Below are 23,510 nucleotides of genomic sequence, written 5' to 3' on the forward strand. Positions count from 1 at the left end.
GACTTGCCTCAGTTCTATTAATACTTGCAAGGAAAGTGTGGCTTAGGCTTAGGGAAGTATGGTTACTGTTTATGGATGGTCAAACTCTGATGAACATTTTTTTTTCCGGGCTTCTCATTTTTTATTATTCTCTGGTGCTCATTTTAAAAGTAACTGAGGGATTGTAGTACTTTTAGACTTGCGATGTTATCGAAGAACTTTTTAACTCCTCCTTGTTATGCGTGCTATAACTACATGAAGTGGCAATGAAGCGTTTATACGAATAGTGAATACCGCATTGTTTGTTTGTTTGGTGAATGTGTCATCAGCAGCGATAAAATGTTAATTTTCATTGCATTGCGATATACGATATAAAGTAACAGCTGATTTTGAAGGTTGATTTTTGTCAATTAGTAAATTTACTCTTAGATTCAAAATAATTGACGTCTGTGTTGTCGCGGATGGTATAATGAATTTATAGTATACATCGGTTCGCGTTCGCTTTCCTTGGGTAAACTGACTTTCTAACCTCAACCTTGAACGTGAATGGTTACCTTATTGATTGATATTGAGACAGTATCTGAATGTATTTCATAATTTCGTTTTTATTAATTTCACATCGATTATGTAATACATATTGCAAATACAATTGTTGTAGATTTTTGTATTGAAAGTTCACAACTGAACTAACTTTCCTCAATATATTGACTCTGAATGTTTGAATGAAACATTGTTTCTGAGTTATAGTTCCTTCATTCACAGGGGCGAGAAGGTTTTGAAGCGACGATATTGATGACGTATTTTTGACAAGAAAAGTCGAGAAACGCATTGTGTTGTGATTCATCAATCAATGCAGACTTTTTGAATCATGAAAAAATATACAGGACCGTATTAAAAAATTATATTGATGGATTTCAACGAACGAAACACCGCATTGAACATTTGATCCAATCAGATCATGACATACATGAAACAAAAGAAATTAATGAAAACACTTTTTGTAATACCTACCTAGCGAAAACTATGTATGGTAATATACATTCCAGCTTTGGTAAGAGACAGATTTCTTCAATCCAGAACTTTTTAAACGTCGGATCTGTCTCTCATACAATGTAAAATTATGGTAAGACCAAGAGTGTTTATGTAAACACTATTCATCGGCGTGTTTTGAAAAGATGCATAGTCAGATATAACTGCCCTATTCAGGCCATTATCCTCAGCCTTCGAGGCTGAGGATAGTGGCCTGAATAGGGCAGTTATTTCGTTTCTAGCAGTTGATAAATTAAACGAGTACTTCTATCCAAAGCATTCAAATATTTATGAACGTCATTTTTCCGTCTGACAAAGCAAGATCAAGGGGAAAAGTTTGAAACATTTTTGGTTCGACTTAGAAACCAAGCAGCTAAGTGTTAATTTAATAATGTGGATAAATACATGATAGATCAAATTTTAGAAAAATGCACATCGGTAGAACTCAGGAAAAAAATCCTTATCACTGGTGATGCAATAAATCTCAATGGAATAATTGCAGAAGCCAATGCTCTGGAAACTGTCAATAGGCAGTTGGAAGGTCTTGCTGACCTCAAATCAAAGATGGTGGAGGTGATCCACATTTCTCGCTCGAAAGGATGTTCCCGTTGTGGCGAAAATCATCCTTTAGATTCTATAAAGTGTCCTGCTAGGTTGAAATCATGTTGTAAATGCGGCTACAAAGGGCATTATCAATATTACTGTCGAACGAATCCAAAGAAATGCCAATATAACAATTTCTCAGATCACAGTAGGCCAGCGAAAATCAGGAAAAACATATCCGACAACTCTTCAAAAAATACTGCGAAGGAGGAAGAAATCGATAGTGTTATGGCGTGTAACATTGGGGAATTGCCATTGATATGCTGATTGACTCTGGAAGTAAGAGTAATATACTGGAGGATCAAACTTGGGCTAACCTGAAAAAAAAGTTAAGGTTTGGGACCAAGTGAGAAATCCAGAAAAAAATTGCTTTTTGCTTACGTAAGCAAATAACCTATGGAAATAATGAGTTCTTTCACATCAAAAATTACAATAAGGCCAAACAGAGAGACAGCGGCTTTTTTACGTAATAAAAAACGGTTCTAGGTGCTTTCTCGGAAAATCAACTGCTATGGCCCTTGGAATCCTTAAAATTGGTTTGAAAGTTAACGTTATTGGACACTTTTCAAAATTTTGAAATGTTGTACTTGTGATGTACTGTTTAGAACCTTTGGTGTAGTTTGGACAGTTTGATCTTCCTCTTGAAGATGTTCACTTGGTGATCGAAACGCATGTTGAGGTGTTGAAATAACGATTTGGTATGTAGAAAAAAACTCCGGTAATATTCATTTAGAAATGTTGTTCATATAGTGAAACCAGTACGTCAGCCATATCGAAGGATACCGATTCCTTTAGAATCCAGAGTAGAAGATGAGAAACTCTAGGAACTGACAGATTCAGACATCATAGAAATGAACCGGCTAAATAGATTTCTCCAGTGTTCCCGATTCTCAAAGAAAATGGGGAAATTAGAATATGTATAGATAGGAGGCGGGCAAATGAAGCCATCCTACGAGAAAATCATTATCTACCAACAATGGATACCTTACTGCCACATTTCCGAGAAGCAACATTGTTCACCAGGCTAGACATCAAGAATGCATTTTACCAGCTGGAAATATCGAAACATCCAGGTACATGACAACATTCATCACCAATAAAGGCCTTTTCAGGTACAAAAGACTTATGATCGAAATATCTTGCGCACCGAAAGGATTCCAGAAAATATTGAAAAGGATTTTGCAAACATGTGAGGAAACAGTAAACTTTATCGACTATATACTCATTTAAGGAAAATATTATTCTGAACATAATGAACGAGTGGAAAGGACACTGAAGGTAGTGTATTCTATATCACCAAAGAGGCGTTATGTACCTAAGTGTTTTTTTTATATACTAACCAGTTGATATTGAAAGAGAGTTCACATATTATTTTGTCTGGGTTCACTTCCTATTTGCGAAGAGGTTATAGATTGTTGTCTTTCTAGTGTGAGTTGTTCAGCTTGAGTTCAGATTACCATTAAAAAAAAAGCAAATTTAAGGTTATACACCACTCTCCCTAAAGTAAAAGTAAAACTGAAAGTATTTTGTACTAAGTTGGTGCGTTTATAGTTGTTTAAGAGGTTAAATCAATAGTTAATAGCACAGTCAAATCTGCGGCATTTTATTTGTTATATTTTTTTCATTTTATAGAATTCAAAATTTTTAAAGGATTTTACACGTTGTTTTTCTATTTATCCATGGAGTTTTTCATTTACTCATTATACTTTATATTTCAAACCTCAGACTTTCATTTTCTCTTCGACTGAGAAAAATACCATCCTCGTAGAATAAAAGGAAGTTGAGTAAAGATAGACTTCTTAGTCTATCTATAGTCTATCTTAGTCTAAATATAGTCTATCTATCGAGAAAAGAATAGTAAGTGAAAAGTATTTTAACTAAGACTAAAATTCAGATAGAGCATATTCGGCATCGTTCTGAAACCATATAGTGAGAGAGAACTATAAGTATGTATACCAAATAATCAGGTTTCGAAAAGACCTCCTCTTCGTGCAGAAGGATGAATTCAAATCTCTTTCGGAATTGACCAACATACAAAATTTGATGTGGAGAAATCCGCATCTGATGACAGCAACTGCCAAAATCAATTTAAAAAGAATACATAAACCAGAAAGGATCATTTATTACACTGGTGACAGCTAAGTGGGATTTCACGAGGATTTCTCGGTTAAGAAATCTAATTCTACAATTCAGACCTTTTATTTATTGTACGTTCATCACATTTTGTCTTATTGCCACTAGTTTTTTTCATTTTAACGACGGGTTTTGGGTTTTCATCCCATTATCAAGTAACTAGTTTGTTGTTAAACTTGATAATTGGATGAAACCCCCAAAAACGAAGAATATCAATCTGTTGCATCTTTCGTTTCATTCAACCACTCTTCTAGGACCTATCATTTCCGAGGTAGCAATAGTGGTATCAGTGGCTCGGGTGCTGTTGTATCGCAATTATTGTTGACTGAGCTAAGTTACAGGTTGGATTTTGAATCACTAAAAATTTCATCACCACGCTACTTCTAATAAAAACAAAAAATAAACAGTCACTCCTTTATGAATATGATTTTAAAGTATCAACAAATACTGAGAAGATTTCACTGAAATATTATTATTATATAGGTTAGGTTAGGTTGTGTCTAAAGTGAGTGGGTCTATTGGACCCTCCACCGTAACCTGCAAGGTTTTACTGTGGCTCACACCTATTCACACTCGATCAAATAAACCCAGCTTCCTAACGAAGCCGATTAGTTTGTCTGGTGAGTCATCTTTCAGGTCAGATGGTAGAGTGCGGCTTCAAACATTGGCGACACACTGTTTGCCGACAGTCCGAGTCTCTGCATATGATTACTCAGACGACAGTGACTTGTGAGGAGGCCCTATTGACATCGTAGTTCATTCCTACAGACAAATCGTCTGTTAGAAGAAAAATAAGCTGTCACAATTTGAACCACAGACCTCTAGATTACGAGTAATACAAATCGTTATGCCAATCCACCAAATGCATTAAAACCAAATAACCAAATAACCGCGAAAGCATACTCTTGATTCTGAATACACTAACGTCAATATTGTATTTTTTTCATTTCAACATTTCCTGAATACTTTCTTCAAATTTTTATCGGTTCCTACATCATCAGAGATACAAATAAAAAATGCAGACTTGAAATATTGATAACAAATCATTATACAGTGCGGTCCATATGTATGGAATAAATTCATTTTTATCGTTATTATGTACTATGTGAAAAAAACCTGAAACAGGTCGATTTTAATTCTTAAATTGACAATTTACAGTGTGAAAATATCATCCCCCTCCAACACCCCTTCTGAATTATAAGCACCCCTCGAAAATTTTAAACAGCAAAGGGGGTCGTGTGGAAAGGGATTTTAGCCCTCTGTTCAGCAATCTAAAGTTTTTTAAGTTTGGTGCAATCATAAATGAGAAAATTGATTTTTAGGATGTAAAATTTTGATAATGTCTCTAATGTCTCAAAACTTTACGTAGAATAAACATAATAATGCCACATAATATTTAGAATGCATTTTTCAATGTACTTTACAATTGAATTAAAGGATCAAAATGACCACCATTAACTTCTTGACAATAACCGAGGCCATTTTGGAACTTTGGAATTCTCGTACAACATTTTGTATGACCTCGAGGGTTATTTTGTTTACTTCTTTCGTTATCCTAACTTTTGAATCAGCAATATTGTTTGGTCTATTAAAATATACTTTAGATTTTAAATAACTCCATAAGAAGTAATCGAGAGGAGTCAAATCGGGGAATCTAGCCGGCCATTCGATCATTCCACGTCTTCCAATCCACCTATTGGGAAAAACCTCGTTTAAATAATTTCTAACTGTACGTGCAAAATGCGGTGGAGCTCCGTCTTGTTGGTAGTAAATAGTTCGATCTCATTTGGATAATTACCATTAGGAATATGTATTTGTAATGTAGGCACTAAAAAGTTAATAAAAAAAACTAGATAAACCTCACCATTAACAGTGCCCTCAAAAAATAAGGGCCAATAATTTTATTGTTAATGAAACCAGCCCAAACGTTACCTTTTTTAGGATATTGTCGCTTCTTTCACAAACTACACCTAAACGATCAAGATTAATCACTTGAAAAAGCTAATGTTTAGTGAAACATGTTGTGATATATTTTTTCAATAAAGTTTGTGGTGATCAAATCGTTTAGGTGTAGTTTGTGAAATTACTAGGTATATTCATCAAGTAACGGCCAAATCAATCAGAAAAAAAAAGTCGCTTCTTCAGAAAACACTCTTTTGTTTATGAACTGCAAATCTGCGTTCATACTGTACATCGTCAATTCACAGAATTCTTGCCTTCTATTAGGATCATCTTCATTCAACTCCTGAACCAATTGAACTTTGTGAGGGTGGTATTTTTCTTTATGCAAAACTCTCAAAATAGATGATTTACTTAAATCATTGTCGGCGGCAAGTTCTCGAGTTGTCTTATGCGGATTTTCCTCAATCTCTAGAAGTGCATCTAACTTTTTTTCATCAGTAAATTGAACATTTCTACCTGGTGTTCCAATATTTTTTGCATGTCCAGTTTCACGAAACTTTTTTTCAATTTTGCTAACTGTAGACTGCGATACTTGTTGACCAGGGTATTTATTATTAAAAATTACACAAACCTCCTTTTAAGTTCTTGTTTTATTACCTCAACCAATCATAATTGAAATGTCTATTCTTTGAGTCTCGGACAAATGAGCCACAATTAAATTTAATATGCCCACAAATATTATACTGATGTCTTTTAGTAACTTTAAATACCTAAATCTAAATGACAACATATCAATTGTTTATTTGGCTTTTTGTCTAATATTTTAGTATATTCAAAGATTTTTTCCAGGATTCAATATTAGCAAGGAGCGTTTTACAGGGATGGTCTGTTCAATAGATCAGGTTATTGGCAAGAAGTGAATAATGGTGGTCATTTTGAACACTTAATTCAATTGTAAAAATTAATTTTCTCTGTTATGATTGCACCAAACTTAAAAAACTTCATATTGCTGAACAGAAGACTAAAATCCCTTTCCAACAAGGTGCCACACGACCTCCTTTGCTATTTAAAATTTTTGAGGAGTGCTTATAATTCAGAGGGGGTGCTGGAAGGAGATAACATTTTCATATTGTAAATTGTCAATTTGAGAATAAACATCGACCTGTTTCAGGGTTTTTTCACATAGTACATAATAACGCTAAAAATGAATTTATTCCATACATATGGACCGCACTGTATAGCGAGATAGCGAATCAACTATAGTATAATTGACTTGAAATATTACATCAAGAGCAAACTCATATTCAAATCCTAAGAGGAAATACTATATGGGCTGAAAAGTCTCGGGCCTAACACATAGATGGCGCCAGTCCTATTGTATTCACCTATTTTTGAGTTTGTACCAACCTTCAAAATAGAGCTGTTGAAATTTCATGTTATTTCGCTCATAACTTTGTGAGTTATTGTGCTACGAAGGGCACTATTTTTGTTATTTTCAAAACAATAGATGAAAAACTATTTCGTGTTTTGATGTTATAGCGCTTCTTCACGATGAAAAATACCGTTCAAACCGAGCAATGGATTGGAAAGTGTTATATGGACTCCGCTTCATCATAAACAACAATTAAACGTTGGTTTACTGACTTCAAACGTAGTCGCAGAGACACCAATGATGCAGAACGCAGTGGATGTCCAAATGAGGCAATAACACCAGAAAACATTTTTAAAAAATCCACAAAATCTTTTTGAGTGATCGAAAAGTGAAGTTGCGTGAGATAGCTGACATTGTAAAAATATCAAAAAAACGTGTTGGCTTTATATTGCATGAGCATTTGACTATGAGAAATCTCTATTCAAGGTGGGTGCCGTGCGAGCTCACTGTTGACTAAAAACAAGAACGTCGTAACATCTGAATTTCTGCGTCAATATATGACAATGGATGAAACATGTATTCATCAATTCACGATCGTCATCTGGGTGGAGAGCAACTGATGAACCTCGTCCAAATCGCCCGAAAGCACAACAATCGGCTAGGAAGGTCATGGCCTCGGTATTTTGTAATGTGCGTGGTGTCATATATTCATCGACTATCTTGAGAAGGGAAATACCGTCAACAGTGAATATTCTATAGCGTTTTTGGAACGTTTGATGGCCGAAATTGCAAAGAAAAAATTTGTTTCATCAAGACAACGCACAGTGTCACAAGTTAATCAAAACAATGGCAAAACAACATGGATTGAACTTCGAGTTGATCCCACATCCACCGTATTCGCCAGAGTTGGCTCCCAGCGACTACTGTCTGTTCTCAGACCTCAAAAATATGTTCTCCTGTAAAAAAATTTGCTCGAATGGAGAGGTTATTGCTGAAACTGAGGCCAATTTTGAAGCAAAAGTGATATTACATTGTTAGAGCGGTGCTGAAATGATTATGTTATTTGGCTCTTGATGGAGATCACGTTGATGAATCAAGTCAATGAATAAGGCCCAGGACTTTTCAGCCCATTTGTTATAGCACGTAATCTAGAGGTCTGTGGTTCGAATTGTGTCAATTCAGGCTTTTGAATAGTATATGAGTGAAATATTTACAGTATTTGTTGTTTTCAAAGTCTAAACCCATAAGAAATTAACATATCATTTTTGCATTTGAATGAAAACTCTAGGGAGTCTAGGGCGAAGATAAAATTCCTTTGTCAAAATCTAACTTGCAACCATCCATCAATTTATTGTCAGATTGAAAATATCATAAACCATTTTTAAATATTACTGGAGTTTTTTCCCAACACCAAACCAATATTTTAACACCTCGACACGTGTTTCGATCACCGAGTGATCACCTTCAAGAGGAAGATTTAACTAAATATAGTTAAAATATTATCCTTATCCATACCATAGATGCATCCACTGTGTACCTGCGTCTTAAATGTTCAAAAATCATTTGACAATATTGCCTTATTTACTAGTCTTGAAGTAATTTTACAATGTGTCATTATGTAATAGTCAGGTAATAATTGAAATATTATTTTAACAAGCTATATAGTATACTATTAGGTATGGTCCATCATCGTTATTCATAATATTATTATGTTTACTTATTTCTACACTCTCATAGGTATCTAGATGTCTGTTGTTGTTAACTTGTATAACTAATATCGATGAACTAAAGTCTATGGAATGGTTTTGTTGCAAAATATGAATGGCGACTGCTGATTTTTCTGGTCTTTCATATTTTAGGTATGCTAAGTGTTCCTTTTATATCATTTTAATAGATCCTTTTGTGTGTACATAATATTTTGCTTCGCAGTCCTTACATTTAATTTCGTAAATTCCAGACTCTTCCGAATTCTTGTCTTTTGGATTTCCTAAAAGGCTCTGTAGTGTATGACTTGTTTTAAAAACCACCTTCATACCTAGTTCCTTTACTAAATCAAATGTAAGACTGCGATACAAAATATAATGAACAGACAAAAAGATGTATGTAACTAAGACATAAGGAACATTCAACACACCTAAAATATGTAAGATCAGAAAAATAAGCAGTAGTCCATCATATTTTGCAACAAAACCATCCCATAGACAAATCAGCAGTCGCCCATCATATTTTGCAACAAACCCATCCCATAGAAAAATCAGAAGTCGCCCATCATATTTTGCAACAAAACCATCCCATAGACTTCAGTTCACTAAGATTTGTTAGACAAGTTAACAACAACAGTCATCTAGATGCCTATGAGAGTGTAGAAATAAGTAAACGTAATAATAATATGAATAATGACGGTTGACCAATACCTAGTATAGTATACTATATAGCTTGTTGAAATGATATTTTGATTGTAATATTTACCTGACTATTACATAAAGACACATTGTAAAATTAATAAGAATAGTAGATGTGGCAATATTGGCAATATTGCCACATCTATGTGGCAATTAATATTTGCTATTATTGGCAATATTGGCAAATATTAATTTCAGACACTTATTAAATCGCAGGTACCTAGAAGAGGTATCTATGGTATAAATAAGGATAATATTGTGAATATATTTAGTTTAATCTTTCTCTTAAAGATAAACACTTGGTGATCGAAACACGTGTCGAAGTGTTGGAAGAATGGTTTGGTGCTGGGAAAAACTCCAGTAATATTCATCACTACACCAAAGGTTCCAAACGGTGCATCACAAGAATCGTTTTTGAGATGTTTTCGAAAAACTGAAAATGACATTACATTTTTGCTTTACCGCGTTCCAGTTTGTATCGGAAATAAACTTTTGTGAATGATCCACATATCTTCATAAAGAGTTTTTATTGTAGGTATTGCCTACATCTGGTGAAGCTTGCCTTTTCGAATGGAACATATTTTCAAGAGAGCAGCAATAAAAACATACCTAACATTTATTTTTCAAAATAAGTTTCTGAAAGTTAGATTTTGACTTTCTACTTCTCCATCCTTGAACAAAAAAAAGTGGGAATCTCACAAATGAAGAAAGAAAGCAATCAATTTCAAATCTCTACCAAGACGTGTAGTTTATGACAAAAAAAACTTTCAGGCAAAAACTCGAAAGAAAAGCTGTTGTGAAACAACTACTTTCATAGAAACTTCGAATTACAGGAAAGAAAAATACTTTCGAAACAACTATTTTTATATGAACATTGTATTCAGTCTGTACTTCAAACATTCATTATGGACTTGCTACAGGAATGCTACACAATATAGTATATGAAAGAAGTGAAATTTCATCTACACGGAACACTGTCATCCTCAATAGTGGACATCTGATGTTCTGGAATAAAACATTTGTCTTATTGCCTCTTCTTTACCAATGTAGATAATATTACAAGATGAAGCACCCAATTCATTCATAAAATTACGACGTGATGTCACGAATGAGTTGAATTCACTAATGTCATCGATGACAGTAGGTAATGAAATCAATCACAGCCATAGGAACATTGTTTAAATTAAAAGGGTATATTTTAGGAGAGTTTAATTTTTGGGAAAAAGAGGTTTTAACTTTCTACTTTTTCATTTTTATACAAATGAGTATCTGAAAATATAGCGCTTCCAATTCAAACAAGTTACTGAATACTTTCTTCAGTATTTTGCAACTTTTGAGGTGAAATTTCAAAAACAATTTTCTATTCTAATTGCTGCCACATGAAGACCCAAATGGATATTCGTGATATAGGTTTTTTCTGAAATGTAAAGATCAAAGGATATGGTCCTTTTTTTTTCGTGGGGTTAAAAAATTCAAAATAATCCCAGTAGCCCCACAACTCACTAAAGCAACTGCAAATATCATGAAATCTCATGAATATATGCATGTCTATTCAGTCGAAATGAATAAATGAAAGTGGAATTATAAGATTGCAATTTCACCACGTTGAATTCAGACTTCGAGGTTGTTGGCTTGTTGCCCATTCTAAGCAAAACATGATGGCACTCTAGTTCTTTGACTCGATAATATGTGAATGCTCAATCTTATATCCAATACATTTTTTTTTTCATAGAATTTAATATTGTTTATGCTTTGGATGTTTGTTATGTCATATATCCATAGTATGCAAAAAAGGAATGACAAAGTGTCATCAACTTTATTGTTCACAATAATAACACCATTAACATTCAGAACATTTCGAATGAATCCATGTACACTATTTCCAAGGTAATTGGGGTAGTTTGAATATAATGATCGAGGCTTCGTTGATAACAGTATCGAGGTGGTCCACTTATATTGAAATAAATATATCTAATTTTGTTGAGAAACTCTTTGGTTGATGAACAAATTTTGTATATCATGATGAATTCGTAAGTTGTTTGTTGGAAAATTAGAGTTTTTTGACGAAATGAAAAATATGCCAACTGATTTTGATGAATAGTTTTTGCTATTCCGCATTTCATTTATGGATACATATCTGTTTCGTATTGAGAAACTGGTCCCACCTGACTGATATTTCTGATTTTTGTATGTTTCGAGTTGTATTAAGAATATGACCACAGTATATTTTATCTATTGTGAGAAATCAAATTGAATAGACGTCTTCAATGTTACACAGTTAGCTATAGATAGTATGAAGCTGAGGAGTGGAGTTTTCAGTGTTCATGTAATGCTGCCAATTTTCCTCTCAAACACTACTGGAGAGACCAATTGATTTGTCTCGAGTTAAATTTTCCAAGTCTACTGCTGGCAGTTGAACGATACAGTCGATTAGCCCGTGTGGAATTTTACAGAAAATGTGTTCAAACTGTTCATATACTGATAAGTACCTGTGTTCTTATATCTAGGTTCCTATACCTGTCCACAAGACAGAGAAAGCCGACCTCGGGGTCGGGCCCTGGAGCCTCCCCGAAAAAAGAATTAGGCAATAATTCTTTTGTCAATGCCAAGAACAGAGGTAAAAAAGCTTCTACTCGCCCGGTTATATCAGAGCGATAATCAGCTACTACCAAAAGCTCAGAAAGTGACAAGGAAAAACCCACGAGTAACACTTCGTCACTAGACGGGCTAAGTGAACAAGGAAAAAAGAAGAAAAAGATTTATCCAAAAATTCAGTTGCTACACAAACACTTCGACAAACCAAGGTTTTCTCAAGGTGCGTCTGGAACAAAAAGAAGTGAAAAAATGGTAGCAATTAGTTTGGACTCGAATCAAAAACAGATAACTCTGCACCCAAATTTGTTTCTAGTTATGAAACGGAGGAGGGACGAAACATGTGGGTTTATGCAAGTAACCAAGCCAAAGAAGACTAAGACAAAACGACAATATAAGGATGGACACAGACCTGGAGAACAGCGACAGCAATTCTGTAGGGGGCGTGAAGAAGCCACATAGTGGGGATGGATCGCAGCCTACAGAATGGATAAAGCAACCACAGGCTGTGCAGACAATCTGATAACAACACAACCACCAATCTTGTGGAAGCTACTATACACTCTGCACCTTCACTACCACCGTCAACATCACCACCAATTCTAGGTCGGGAGGAAGCTGAAACACAGCAGATCGAAATGGACGTCACCGATATCCCGGATGTGACCAATAAGGAAGCGCCGTTTGTTCTCTCGAATGTTACAATTCAGCAGCAAAGAGAGATGAACAAAATGATACTATTACCTGATGAAACAACACCAAAAATGAATCAGCAGGAAACTGCCTCAACAGATAAGCCTAGTTACGAGAGAAAGCCCAGAATTGGTGAAAATGAAGGTGTCTATATTGAAGACCTAGTCAAAATGATCTCCTCAAAGAAAACGTCAATTTTTCGAACGAAGAAAGAAAAACTGAGAAAGTAAAACCCCCTCCTAAAAAAAAGCCTGAGGCAGGAAAAAATACAAAATCCTTCAGTAAAGAGAAGGTGGATTCCATGCATAGAAACAGGAAAAAAAGAAGAACCAGAAGGCTTTTGAGTCTCTGAATATCTCACCACAGAAGACAGACCCTCCAGCAAACCCAGATAACCCTTTTGAATCCTTCTATGACATTCAAAAAATAAAAAGCATCAAGAGGGAAATTATGGTCAAGGTGAACAGTATAGTCAGTATTTACTGGAAGGCCAAGATGGACTCAAGGACTTCACTATAACAATTATGAGGGAAAGTCAGATGGAGGTGTTGAGAAAATACTATCACGACTTATATGTACCGGAGACCAAACGGAAATCGAGAGGCCAAAGAAGGCTGCTGCACTTCTGAAACGCCCAGGATTAACACCCAGGAAAAAAGACAGGCCCCCAAGTGTCATCAGCAGCTGATGTGAGGAAGTCAAGAAGACCGAAAGCGAAAAGACTTCCTCCAATTGTTATTCAGGAAACAATGCCGATGAATAGGAACCTCATACAGAACTTGAAAAAACAATTGGAGAAAGACATCTCAGTTAAATACACTGGGAAGTCTACCTTGGTTCATACCTTGGTCCACGCAAATGCCATTTCTCTATTGTAAACACAATGAAGTGTGCCAATGCGGAATTTCATACATCTCACATATACCCGTCCGTAGGAAAAAATACACGTCTTTGTTCTCCGGAGGCTGGACTTTGCCCCAAAAATAGAGAAAATTGAGGAGGGCCTCAACAAATAATTGTTTCAGAACTGGGTCATCGATAAAATTCTCTTGAGTAGACACTTTCGCTTGAAAGATAGGATGAATCGTACTCTCGAGAGTCAATTCGGGTACCAGCTAGGTCGGAATATGACTTTCCAATTGATCCGGGTTGTCCACGGGGTGAAAAAATCCTTCAACCAGGGAATGAATATATATATATATATATATATATATATATATATATATATATATATATATATATATATATATATATATATATATCTTCGATTGAAGACAAAATGTGAATAACCAAGAAAAATACTTAATAAAAATAACTGCGTGGACGCAGTTATTTTTATTAACTTTCTATAGTAACTGTATAGTAACTTCCGCTGTTACTATTTACGTACTTTCAACCTTGAAGAAAATATTATCTTAATTTCACCAACTGATAGAGTTGGTATCTATCCAAATGAAGTAAAAAACAATAATTAGCTACATCATATTTTCACATATTCAAGGTTATGGTTAATTATTCCGAGAAAGTGAAACAAAGGTACTGAAAATAACTTCTATATCTGTTTTGTCACAAGTGTTATCTTCATATACAGTGTGACACCCCTGTCACTGTCAGACCAATCAGAACAACTGAATGGTTTTTTGGGAAAGAAAGTTTTTGGCTTTCTACTACTCCATTTGATACGAAAAATGGATGAGAGAATCTTCCATTATTACCATTCATTCAAAGTAGAACTCATGTGAATGATATCTGATTCTTATTCCTCCACGAATGTTCGATATACAAACTGAATAGAGAAAAGTATCTTCTGTATAATTCAGTGTTCATATAGAAGTATTTGTTTCGAAAGAATTTTTTCTTTCGTGTAATTCAATGTTTATATGAAAGTAGCTGTTTCAGGAGGACTTTCTTTCAGTTTGTGTCTGAAAGTTACTTCTTTGCATGATCTACACATCCATGTATAGAGTTACTTATTTTCAAATTGATTAATCCTTCCTTTCTTTGGAAGATTCTCTCATCCATTTTTTGTATCAAATGGAGTAGTAGAAAGCCAAAAACTTTCTTTCCCAAAAAATTAATCACTCCTAAAAATATAACCCTTTCAAATCAACTGAATGGTATACGAACAGATTCGATTCCATAAATCATTTTTATGTGGAGGGCGTATTTTTGAAGATATGAGGCTGGAAGTTTTACTCTCTACAGAATTGCAGATAAATCCTGTGCATTCGACAGTATTCAAAAGGATTCCAAAATATTTTAGAATATCCCAGAACATTCAAGGTCGTCAAGAAACATTCCAAAACAGTCAAGAAATGAACTTTAAATATTCAAGCCAGTCTCGTATATATCTACACATTAGGTTTAATGGACTGACACCTATCAGAAAACAACTACTCCACTGGCTAATACCACAAAGGGCGTTGGATTGTATCCGACAGGTGTCAGTGCAGGAATCTTAACAGAAAATTTCCTGCCTATCCAATTGGCAATACAACTGAAAAAGTAGACCTTCAATTTTGGAACGGGCACACTTGCAGACCGGTTTCGGGCTACTTAGCCACTCATCAGTGCGAGAGAGTGACCATCATCGACCTGAAGTCAATGATATTACATAATTGAAAATCGAAATTCTTTCAGAGTATTTCATTCCTCGTCTTAAGTTGGAGCGAACAACAAAAATGTCACTCCATCTAGTGGACGAGATACTAACCAACTGCATATCCGAAATTTGCCCGATTATATATATTTTTGTTGAATTTATTTCAAAATATAGAAATGTAGGAACATAGCTGATTCCACCCATCTTTACATGTTCTAAAAACATACCTCATCCATGAGCAGCTTTCGATCTTGCATAGAAAGTCCCAAATCTGGTAGAGAACAGTCACCAGAAATTCCAACAATTTTGTGCCTGAATTTGGGACGTTCTTTCTTCATCAAATCGAAAATATTGTCATCGAATATCTGGTTGACTCTTGTATCCATATCATTTCCCTTCTTGTTCCTGACAAGAAGGTAAAGTGTGGATATGTGCGGACACGAACGAAGTAATTTTTCTAGAAGAATTTTTCCCAGAAACCCAGTGCTTCCTGTGATGAAAATGTTGGCATCATTGTAGAACTCTTGGATTTCAGTCAGTTCGAAGTTTTTTTCTCCTATATTATTGTTGCAGGCTTGAAGTTCCATTTCATACATTTTGAAGGTACCTAAAAAAATTCTAATATAGAACATTCAGTGCAGTAGGTACGAGCCACTCTGAATAAGTGACTTGATATTGAGGCTGTAGGAAAATCGTGAAACATGTTGTTACGTATTGTATACACAACTCACTAGTAGCAACCTCATCCGCTGTTATTAATATAATCCCTCGCGTTCCCCTAATCTCCAAGAGGTCGTAACGCCACTGTATTTTGGTGCCAATTCGACGAAACGCGAGGATTCCAAGCAAAAAGGGATCAGTACAATTCAAGAATCCGATCGGTAGAAACCAACCAGAAAAAACGCGTGTATGTGTGCCACAGCAATACCAAAAAGGTAAGTGGAATTCTTCCTCTTGAAGCGACTTGTACCTAAACAAATACAGTCCATTGCTCTTCTCGAACATTTTTTGATCCTTCTCAACGGATTAGTTTGCTAACTAGTGAAGTTGCTTCTCTCTCCCTAATTTTTTACTCCGCCAAAATTAAATTTTTTCTCAGGTACCAATAAAAGAAATAATAATTCGTAAAATTGGTACTACTCTCGCACCTCGGCGGTTAGAACCGTACGCGCATTGTGGTCACGCAGCACGAATTCATTGTGCGTTTGCATTCATCCAGGCAACAGCTGATTCAAAAATCATTGTTTATTTACAATTTAAGTGTTTTTCCAGTAATTTCGTGCGTACCGCTTACACTCACTAAATTTTCTCGCTCTAAATTTATCTGCTGTTAATAGTTTTCATTAAATCATCTACACAATGGCAGCAAGTGCCGCAAAACTAAAAAATTATATCGCCCAACGAAGCACAGAGGTGATCAAAATTACCGAACTTAAAAAGGTTGCGGACGCTGCTCTCACCGATTCTTACCTTCACGACAATTTCAAATGTCGCTTTAGACATATCGATGCAATCCGCGATAATTTCGATAAACTTCATCTCGCAATAGTCAATTTGGTCTCAGCTCAAGATAATGCTGATTTTGAGTCACATAACAGTGTCGTAACAGAATTTGAAAACGATTTTTATCACATACAAGCGGTATACATGAAGTTATTTGAGAATAAACAAGCAGTACCAGCTCTAATAAATCACCATTCTAATGTGAGGCTCCCCAAAATGGAATTACCTAAGTTTGACGGTGATGCCAGGTCTTGGCAAACATTCATTGATATGTTTAATTCTGTTGTCCACGCAAATGATACCATAACTAATGTTGAAAAATTTACTTACCTCATTAATTGCCTCAACGGCGCTCCTCTGGCATTAGTTAAATGTACACCTCTGACAGCTCAAAATTATATGGTAGCTTATAATGCTCTTATAAAAAGATATCAAAACCCTCGAATTATTGCAACGTCCCATTGGCGAGCCATAGTGAACACAAAAAAGGTTACTAATCCAGAAGACTCTCATTCTTTACGACAACTCATTGATACATTTAATGAAAATATTGCAGTTTTGGAGAATTTGAACTTTCCAACTAAGCATTGGGACTTTATCCTCTTTAACATGATGCTTGATCGTTTAGATTCCACTACCGCTACAAAATTTGAGTTGGAAAATTCTTCTTTATTACCAAATCATTATTATGAAACTCTCGAATCATTTTTGAACAAAATTTGCTCAGCGATTGATACAGTCAACTCCGCCGCTCCCGAATCTTCTAAACTGAAAGCTTCTAATAAATTTTCTCTTCCAAAACAACGATCCAGTTCTTCATTTTTTGTGAATTCTAATAAAAAACAAAACTGTCAGATGTGTCATCAAGATCATTTAATTTACAATTGTCAACAATTTCTCTCTAAAACGCCAGAGGAACGTTACAATTTAATAAAAACAAATAAATGGTGCTCAAATTGCTTAGGTTCTAAACACTCGTCTCCTAATTGTACATCTAAAGGTTTTTGCCGCCTCTGCCCGTCTCCAAGGAGACACCACACTCTTCTCCATTTGCCTAGTAAACAAGAATCTCAAACCGCTAGTACGACTTCTCAAACTAACTCAAACTCCAATGACTCTGCTCAAAATTCAAATATCTCTACTGGAAGCTCAAATGAAAGGTCGTCTCAAACTCTAACGGCTAGCGTACCCACTAGCAATCCAGGAACCATTCTTTTGTCCACTGCCATCGTAGATGTAGCTGATAGTCGAGGTCAATATAAAAGGGTTCGCGTTCTCCTGGATAGCGCAAGCCAAAGTCATTTTATTACGAGTAAATGTAGCACAAAACTTGGTCTAGCTCGTCACAAATTGTCTCTAGAAATACGAGGAGTTGGACGAACAACGACTCACGCTTCCCAAGGAGTATCATGTACTATAAAACCATGTAATAAATCTCAACCCTTATTTAATCTTGATTTTGTTGTGTTACCTTCAATCTGCTCTAATATTCCTTCACAAACCATTGATAGGAATGATTTTCTCGATTTATCTAAATTTGAATTAGCTGATCCAACGTTCAATGTTTCACAACCTATAGATATGTTGCTCGGAGCTGATATATTTGCTCACATACTGAAAGGTTCTTCTCACGTCGTAAATACTGATAAACCAGTCGCCCTAGATACCATTTTCGGATGGATTATTATGGGAAAGCTCGGTGTATCTTCTTCCTCCCCAGTAATCTCAATTTCAACCTTTATAGACTCTTCCTTAGAAAACTCGGTTAAATCATTATGGGAACTGGAACAAGTTCCTGCTGCACCCTCTTTCACAAAAGAAGATATGGAGGCAGAGGAGCTCTATAAATCCTCGGTATCTCGTGATAGTTCTGGTCGCTTTTGCGTTGCTCTTCCATTTAAAATTGTAGAGCCAATTTTCCCTAACTCCAGAGATATTGCGTTGAAGCGTTTTCTCTCACTTGAACGTAGACTACGCAATGACCCTAATACTTATTCCCAATATTCCGATTTTATGCGCGAATATCTATCTCTCAATCACATGGAACTCATTTCCGATATCACTCCTTCCCCTTCTCATTATTACATACCCCATCACTGCGTTCTGAAGCCTGAGAGCACTACCACCAAACTTCGAGTTGTCTTTGATGCCTCATCCCGTTGCTCTAATAACTTGTCCTTAAACGATACGTTATTAACTGGACCCAAGCTCCAGCCCGACATTTGTGTCCTCTTGTCACGATTCCGTACTCACGCTGTTTGCTTTACAGCCGATCTCAAGCACATGTTTTTGCAAATTCTGATGAAAGAATCCCATAGAGATTTTCAAAGAATTTTGTGGAGATTTTCTCCTGATGAAAATATTAAAGATTACCGACTCAATTCCGTCATTTTTGGCGTTTCAAGTTCACCGTTCCTAGCCATTCGCACAATCCACGAAATTGCCAATCAATATCAATCTAAATATCCAAAGGCCTGTGAAGTTCTAAAAACGGATGTCTTTGTTGACGATATCGTCACTGGCAGCTCATCTGTCTCTGAAGCGTTGAATCTACAAGCTGATTTAATTCACATATTAGGTGAATCTGGGTTTGAAATTCGTAAGTGGGCCAGTAATTCACCACAGTTGCTTTCCCACTTAGCTCCAGAATTGTTGAAATTTGATGCTCTACACTTAGATCTGAAAAAAGATACAACATTAAAGATCTTAGGTCTGCAATGGAATCCCACGCTTGATTACTTTTCATACCAAGTTGAACCCCTTGACAAACCTTGCTCAAAAAGAACGATTCTTTCAAACTTAGCCAGAGTTTATGACCCTTTAGGTTTCCTCACTCCTGTCACATTGTCTATAAAAGTTATTTTGCAAATCTTATGGGCTTCTGGTGTAGATTGGGACGATCCCCTTCCTGAATCCATCGTGGCACAGTGGAATCAATTTAAAGATGAACTTTCACAAATTTCTTCTATTCAAATACCTCGTAGAATACTACCCCAAAATTCATTGTCTCAAGAAATCATAGGTTTCTGCGATAGTTCTCAAAAGGCTTATTGTGCTGTGGTTTACCTTAGAACCTTCTCGAATGATACCTTTGAAACTCGACTCCTCATTGCTAAATCTAGGGTTGCTCCACTCAAGGTGATATCTATACCACGCTTAGAACTTTGCGCAGCCTTGCTTCTCTCCCAATTGCTGGATTTCACTTTAAAAACATATGGTGAAATATTTAAAATCTCCTCAATTAATGCTTACACTGACTCTATGGTTGTCCTTGCATGGTTACGCAGTTCTCCCCACAAATGGACAACTTTTGTCGCAAATAGAATTACCCAAATACAAGAAAAGGTCCCCCCTTCTCTCTGGGCGCACGTGTCTACAACGGAAAATCCTGCCGATCCCGGTTCCAGAGGATTGTCCCCCGTGGAACTGGTTACCAATTCCTTATGGTGGTCGGGGCCATCTTGGCTCTCACTTCCTCGCCACAAGTGGCCCGAAAGTTCAGTCCAACCTGGTGAATTATCTAATATATGTGAAGAACAACGAAAATCTGTTTTGATCTCAGTTGTAGACGAAAATGTCATTAACGGTTTAATATCACATTTTTCTTCGCTCACCAAGATTCAGCGCATTATTTGCTATGTATTACGTTTCATTTACTTTCGAACAAAACAGACTCGATTTGCTGCAGACCTATCTGCCCTCAATTCATCTCATATCTCTTTTTTTGAAATGGAATTCGCTCTTCAGCTTCTAATAAAAGTCACTCAGCAACAAGCATTCTCCTCCGAATTAGCCTTAATCCACCGGAAAAGACCTTTACCGAAACCCTTTCGAAAACTCAGTCCCTTTATTGATGATAAAGGAATTCTAAGAGTAGGTGGGCGCCTAAAATATTCAGATATAACACATGAGCAGAAACACCCTATTCTTTTACCCAGTACTCATATTTTCACAACTTTAGTGATAAAGTACACGCACTCTAAGTACTGCCATCCCGGCCTTCAGACCTTGCATTTTATTTTGTCTCAACGCTACTGGATTATATCCCCACGCAAGACTATTCGAAGAATTATCTCAAAATGTTTTAAATGCTTCCGTCTCAACCCGAAACCGGTTCAACAACCAATGGGTAATCTTCCTAAATGCCGAATATCCGAACTGAAACCCTTTTCTCATGTTGGAGTAGACTTCTGTGGCCCGTTTCGAACTACTTCTACTAGGATGCGTGGTGCAAAGGTAACTAAATCTTACATTTGCATTTTTTGTTGCATGTCAACAAAGGCTCTTCACTTAGAGCTTACCTCAGATCTTTCCTCTGATGCCTTCCTCGGAGCTTTACGACGTTTCGTATCTCGGCGAGGACTCTGTTCGGACATTTACTCAGATTGTGGAACAAATTTTAAGGGAGCTGCAAGGCAATTATCTGAAATCATGCAACAAGTTTCCGGCCAAGAAGGAATACGGTTTCATTTCAACCCCCCTTCCTCTCCCAATTTCGGTGGTCTATGGGAGGCTGGGGTGAAATCCTTTAAAACGCACCTCTTCAGAATTATTGGAGATCAGACTCTCACGTTTGAGGAGTTGTCTACGGTCGTCACGCAAGTGGAAGCCTTGTTGAACTCGAGACCCCTCTGCAGTCTTAGTTCTGATCCCAACGATGATTCAGTCCTTACTCCAGGGCATTTTTTAACATTAGCACCTCTCAATTCAGTACCAGAACCCAATCTTGGTAATATTCATTTGGGGCGTCTTTCAAGATGGCAAATGGTGCAACGTCTTCAGCAAGATTTTTGGAAGAGATGGCACAAGGAATATTTGCATACTCTTCTGCAACGTAGTAAATGGCTTGAGCCATCTACCCCAATAGAACTCGGTACAATAGTTCTCTTGAAAGAGGATCATAATCCTCCCATGAAATGGACTCGCGGTCGCATTACGCAATTGCACCCGGGTGCTGACGGTATTACGAGAGTAGTATCAGTAAGAAATTCTCAAGGGTCAATCCTGAAAAGACCTGTGAGCAAGGTGTGTCCTTTACCAAAGTTTTAAACCCTTCTCAGCCAATTTTTATTTTTTTTGTTGGTAAATTTTTAATTTTGATTAAACTTTTCTCACTATATTTATGAATATATAATAATTTTTCTTTTCCTTTTTCACAAGTAGTCTATAAAAAACATTCATTTTTTGGTGGTCGGTATGTTACGTATTGTATACACAACTCACTAGTAGCAACCTCATCCGCTGTTATTAATATAATCCCTCGCGTTCCCCTAATCTCCAAGAGGTCGTAACGCCACTGTATTTTGGTGCCAATTCGACGAAACGCGAGGATTCCAAGCAAAAAGGGATCAGTACAATTCAAGAATCCGATCGGTAGAAACCAACCAGAAAAAACGCGTGTATGTGTGCCACAGCAATACCAAAAAGGTAAGTGGAATTCTTCCTCTTGAAGCGACTTGTACCTAAACAAATACAGTCCATTGCTCTTCTCGAACACATGTCAATTTTGGTTGTGAGTGGGGCACATTGGCAAACACCCCTCCACAAAATAACCATCAAAAAATTTCAAATGAAAATAAAAGTCGAGTAATAACAATACATTACAACGATAAGTCATGTCAGAAAAAAATGAAATACTATGAAATTGAAAGTGAAAACTATCGAGGAGAGATACATACGCATAAGGAAACTGATATTTCAAAATATTAACTTTCCCAACTATCTACACAGTAGGGTGTGATAAACGTCTGCCGAAAAATAACTATTTCCTCGGCTAATACCATGCTGAATATTGAATTATATTCGACATACTACACACTACTGTGTAGGTAGTTGGAAGAGATTAATATTTCGAAATATTTATTTCCTAACACCATGATTTCGAACTGAGCACCATCAACTTGCATACAATGGTATAAACGAGCATCCTTTTCTTCCCATACATTTTAGAGAATATCAGATGTTGGTAGTCTGCAGCATCTGGTAGTTTCTTTCCGTAAATTATTTACTGTAGTTGGTTGCATCTGTGGTTGCATTTTGTGGATATTATTATTTCCACAAAAAAGTTCAGTGAAGTCAAATCAGGGGCTCTGGGTGACCATTTTGTAGAACGTCTTCCCAAAATTCATCGACCCGGGAATTTATTATCGATAAACTGTCTCACTTGTAACACACATTGATAAGATGGCCTAGATTGTTGAAAACTACCCCACTGTGTAATAGAGGATCTAACTGAATGGCGTTATCAATGCTTAGCTTGATAATTCAGCAAAATAAAATATCCTCCATTATTGCTCCTGATAAGAATGATTCAAATCATTCTAATATGAGAAATTTCAACAACTTATTTACCCATTCGGGTATGATTCTCATATCAGAATTAGTCCCCCTAGAAATAAAAATTTAAGGATTTTTCGAAATTCTCATTCATGTCACACATGTCCGATTCTGCATAACAGGGGGGGGTCAAGTGAGCGCCTGCCGCGAGCGTAACAGGCGCGTTCATTAAATAAAGTTACCGGTATATTTTCGAAGGCTGAAATTTTCTATATAGTTTCATTTCATATTATAGATGTGCAATAAGAAAGGATTTTTAAATATTCCAACTGGGCCCCTGTCGCGGGGAAGAAAGTCACGTTCATAAAATAAATTCACCTTTTCATCACTGTTTCTCCAAATTAGTGTATTTTTAGAGGTTGAA

The 23,510-nt window shown here is 36.2% G+C and overlaps 1 protein-coding gene across 1 annotated transcript in view; it reads right to left on the reverse strand.

Moving 5' to 3' along the window:
- LOC111505870 (fatty acyl-CoA reductase wat) overlaps nt 1-23,510 on the reverse strand; it is a 64,386-nt gene that overhangs the window by 18,739 nt on the left and 22,137 nt on the right. The window contains exon 2 of the mRNA XM_023160758.2: nt 15,535-15,914. Coding sequence (XP_023016526.2) covers nt 15,535-15,903 — 369 coding nt within the window. The 5' untranslated portion in view covers nt 15,904-15,914. The remainder of the gene's footprint in view (nt 1-15,534; nt 15,915-23,510) is intronic.

This window comes from Leptinotarsa decemlineata, unplaced genomic scaffold (genome assembly GCF_025532065.1).
Source record: "Leptinotarsa decemlineata unplaced genomic scaffold, Ldec_3_MD MMD2_tig00026340_RagTag_RagTag, whole genome shotgun sequence".
In the NCBI taxonomy this organism is placed as follows: domain Eukaryota; kingdom Metazoa; phylum Arthropoda; class Insecta; order Coleoptera; family Chrysomelidae; genus Leptinotarsa; species Leptinotarsa decemlineata.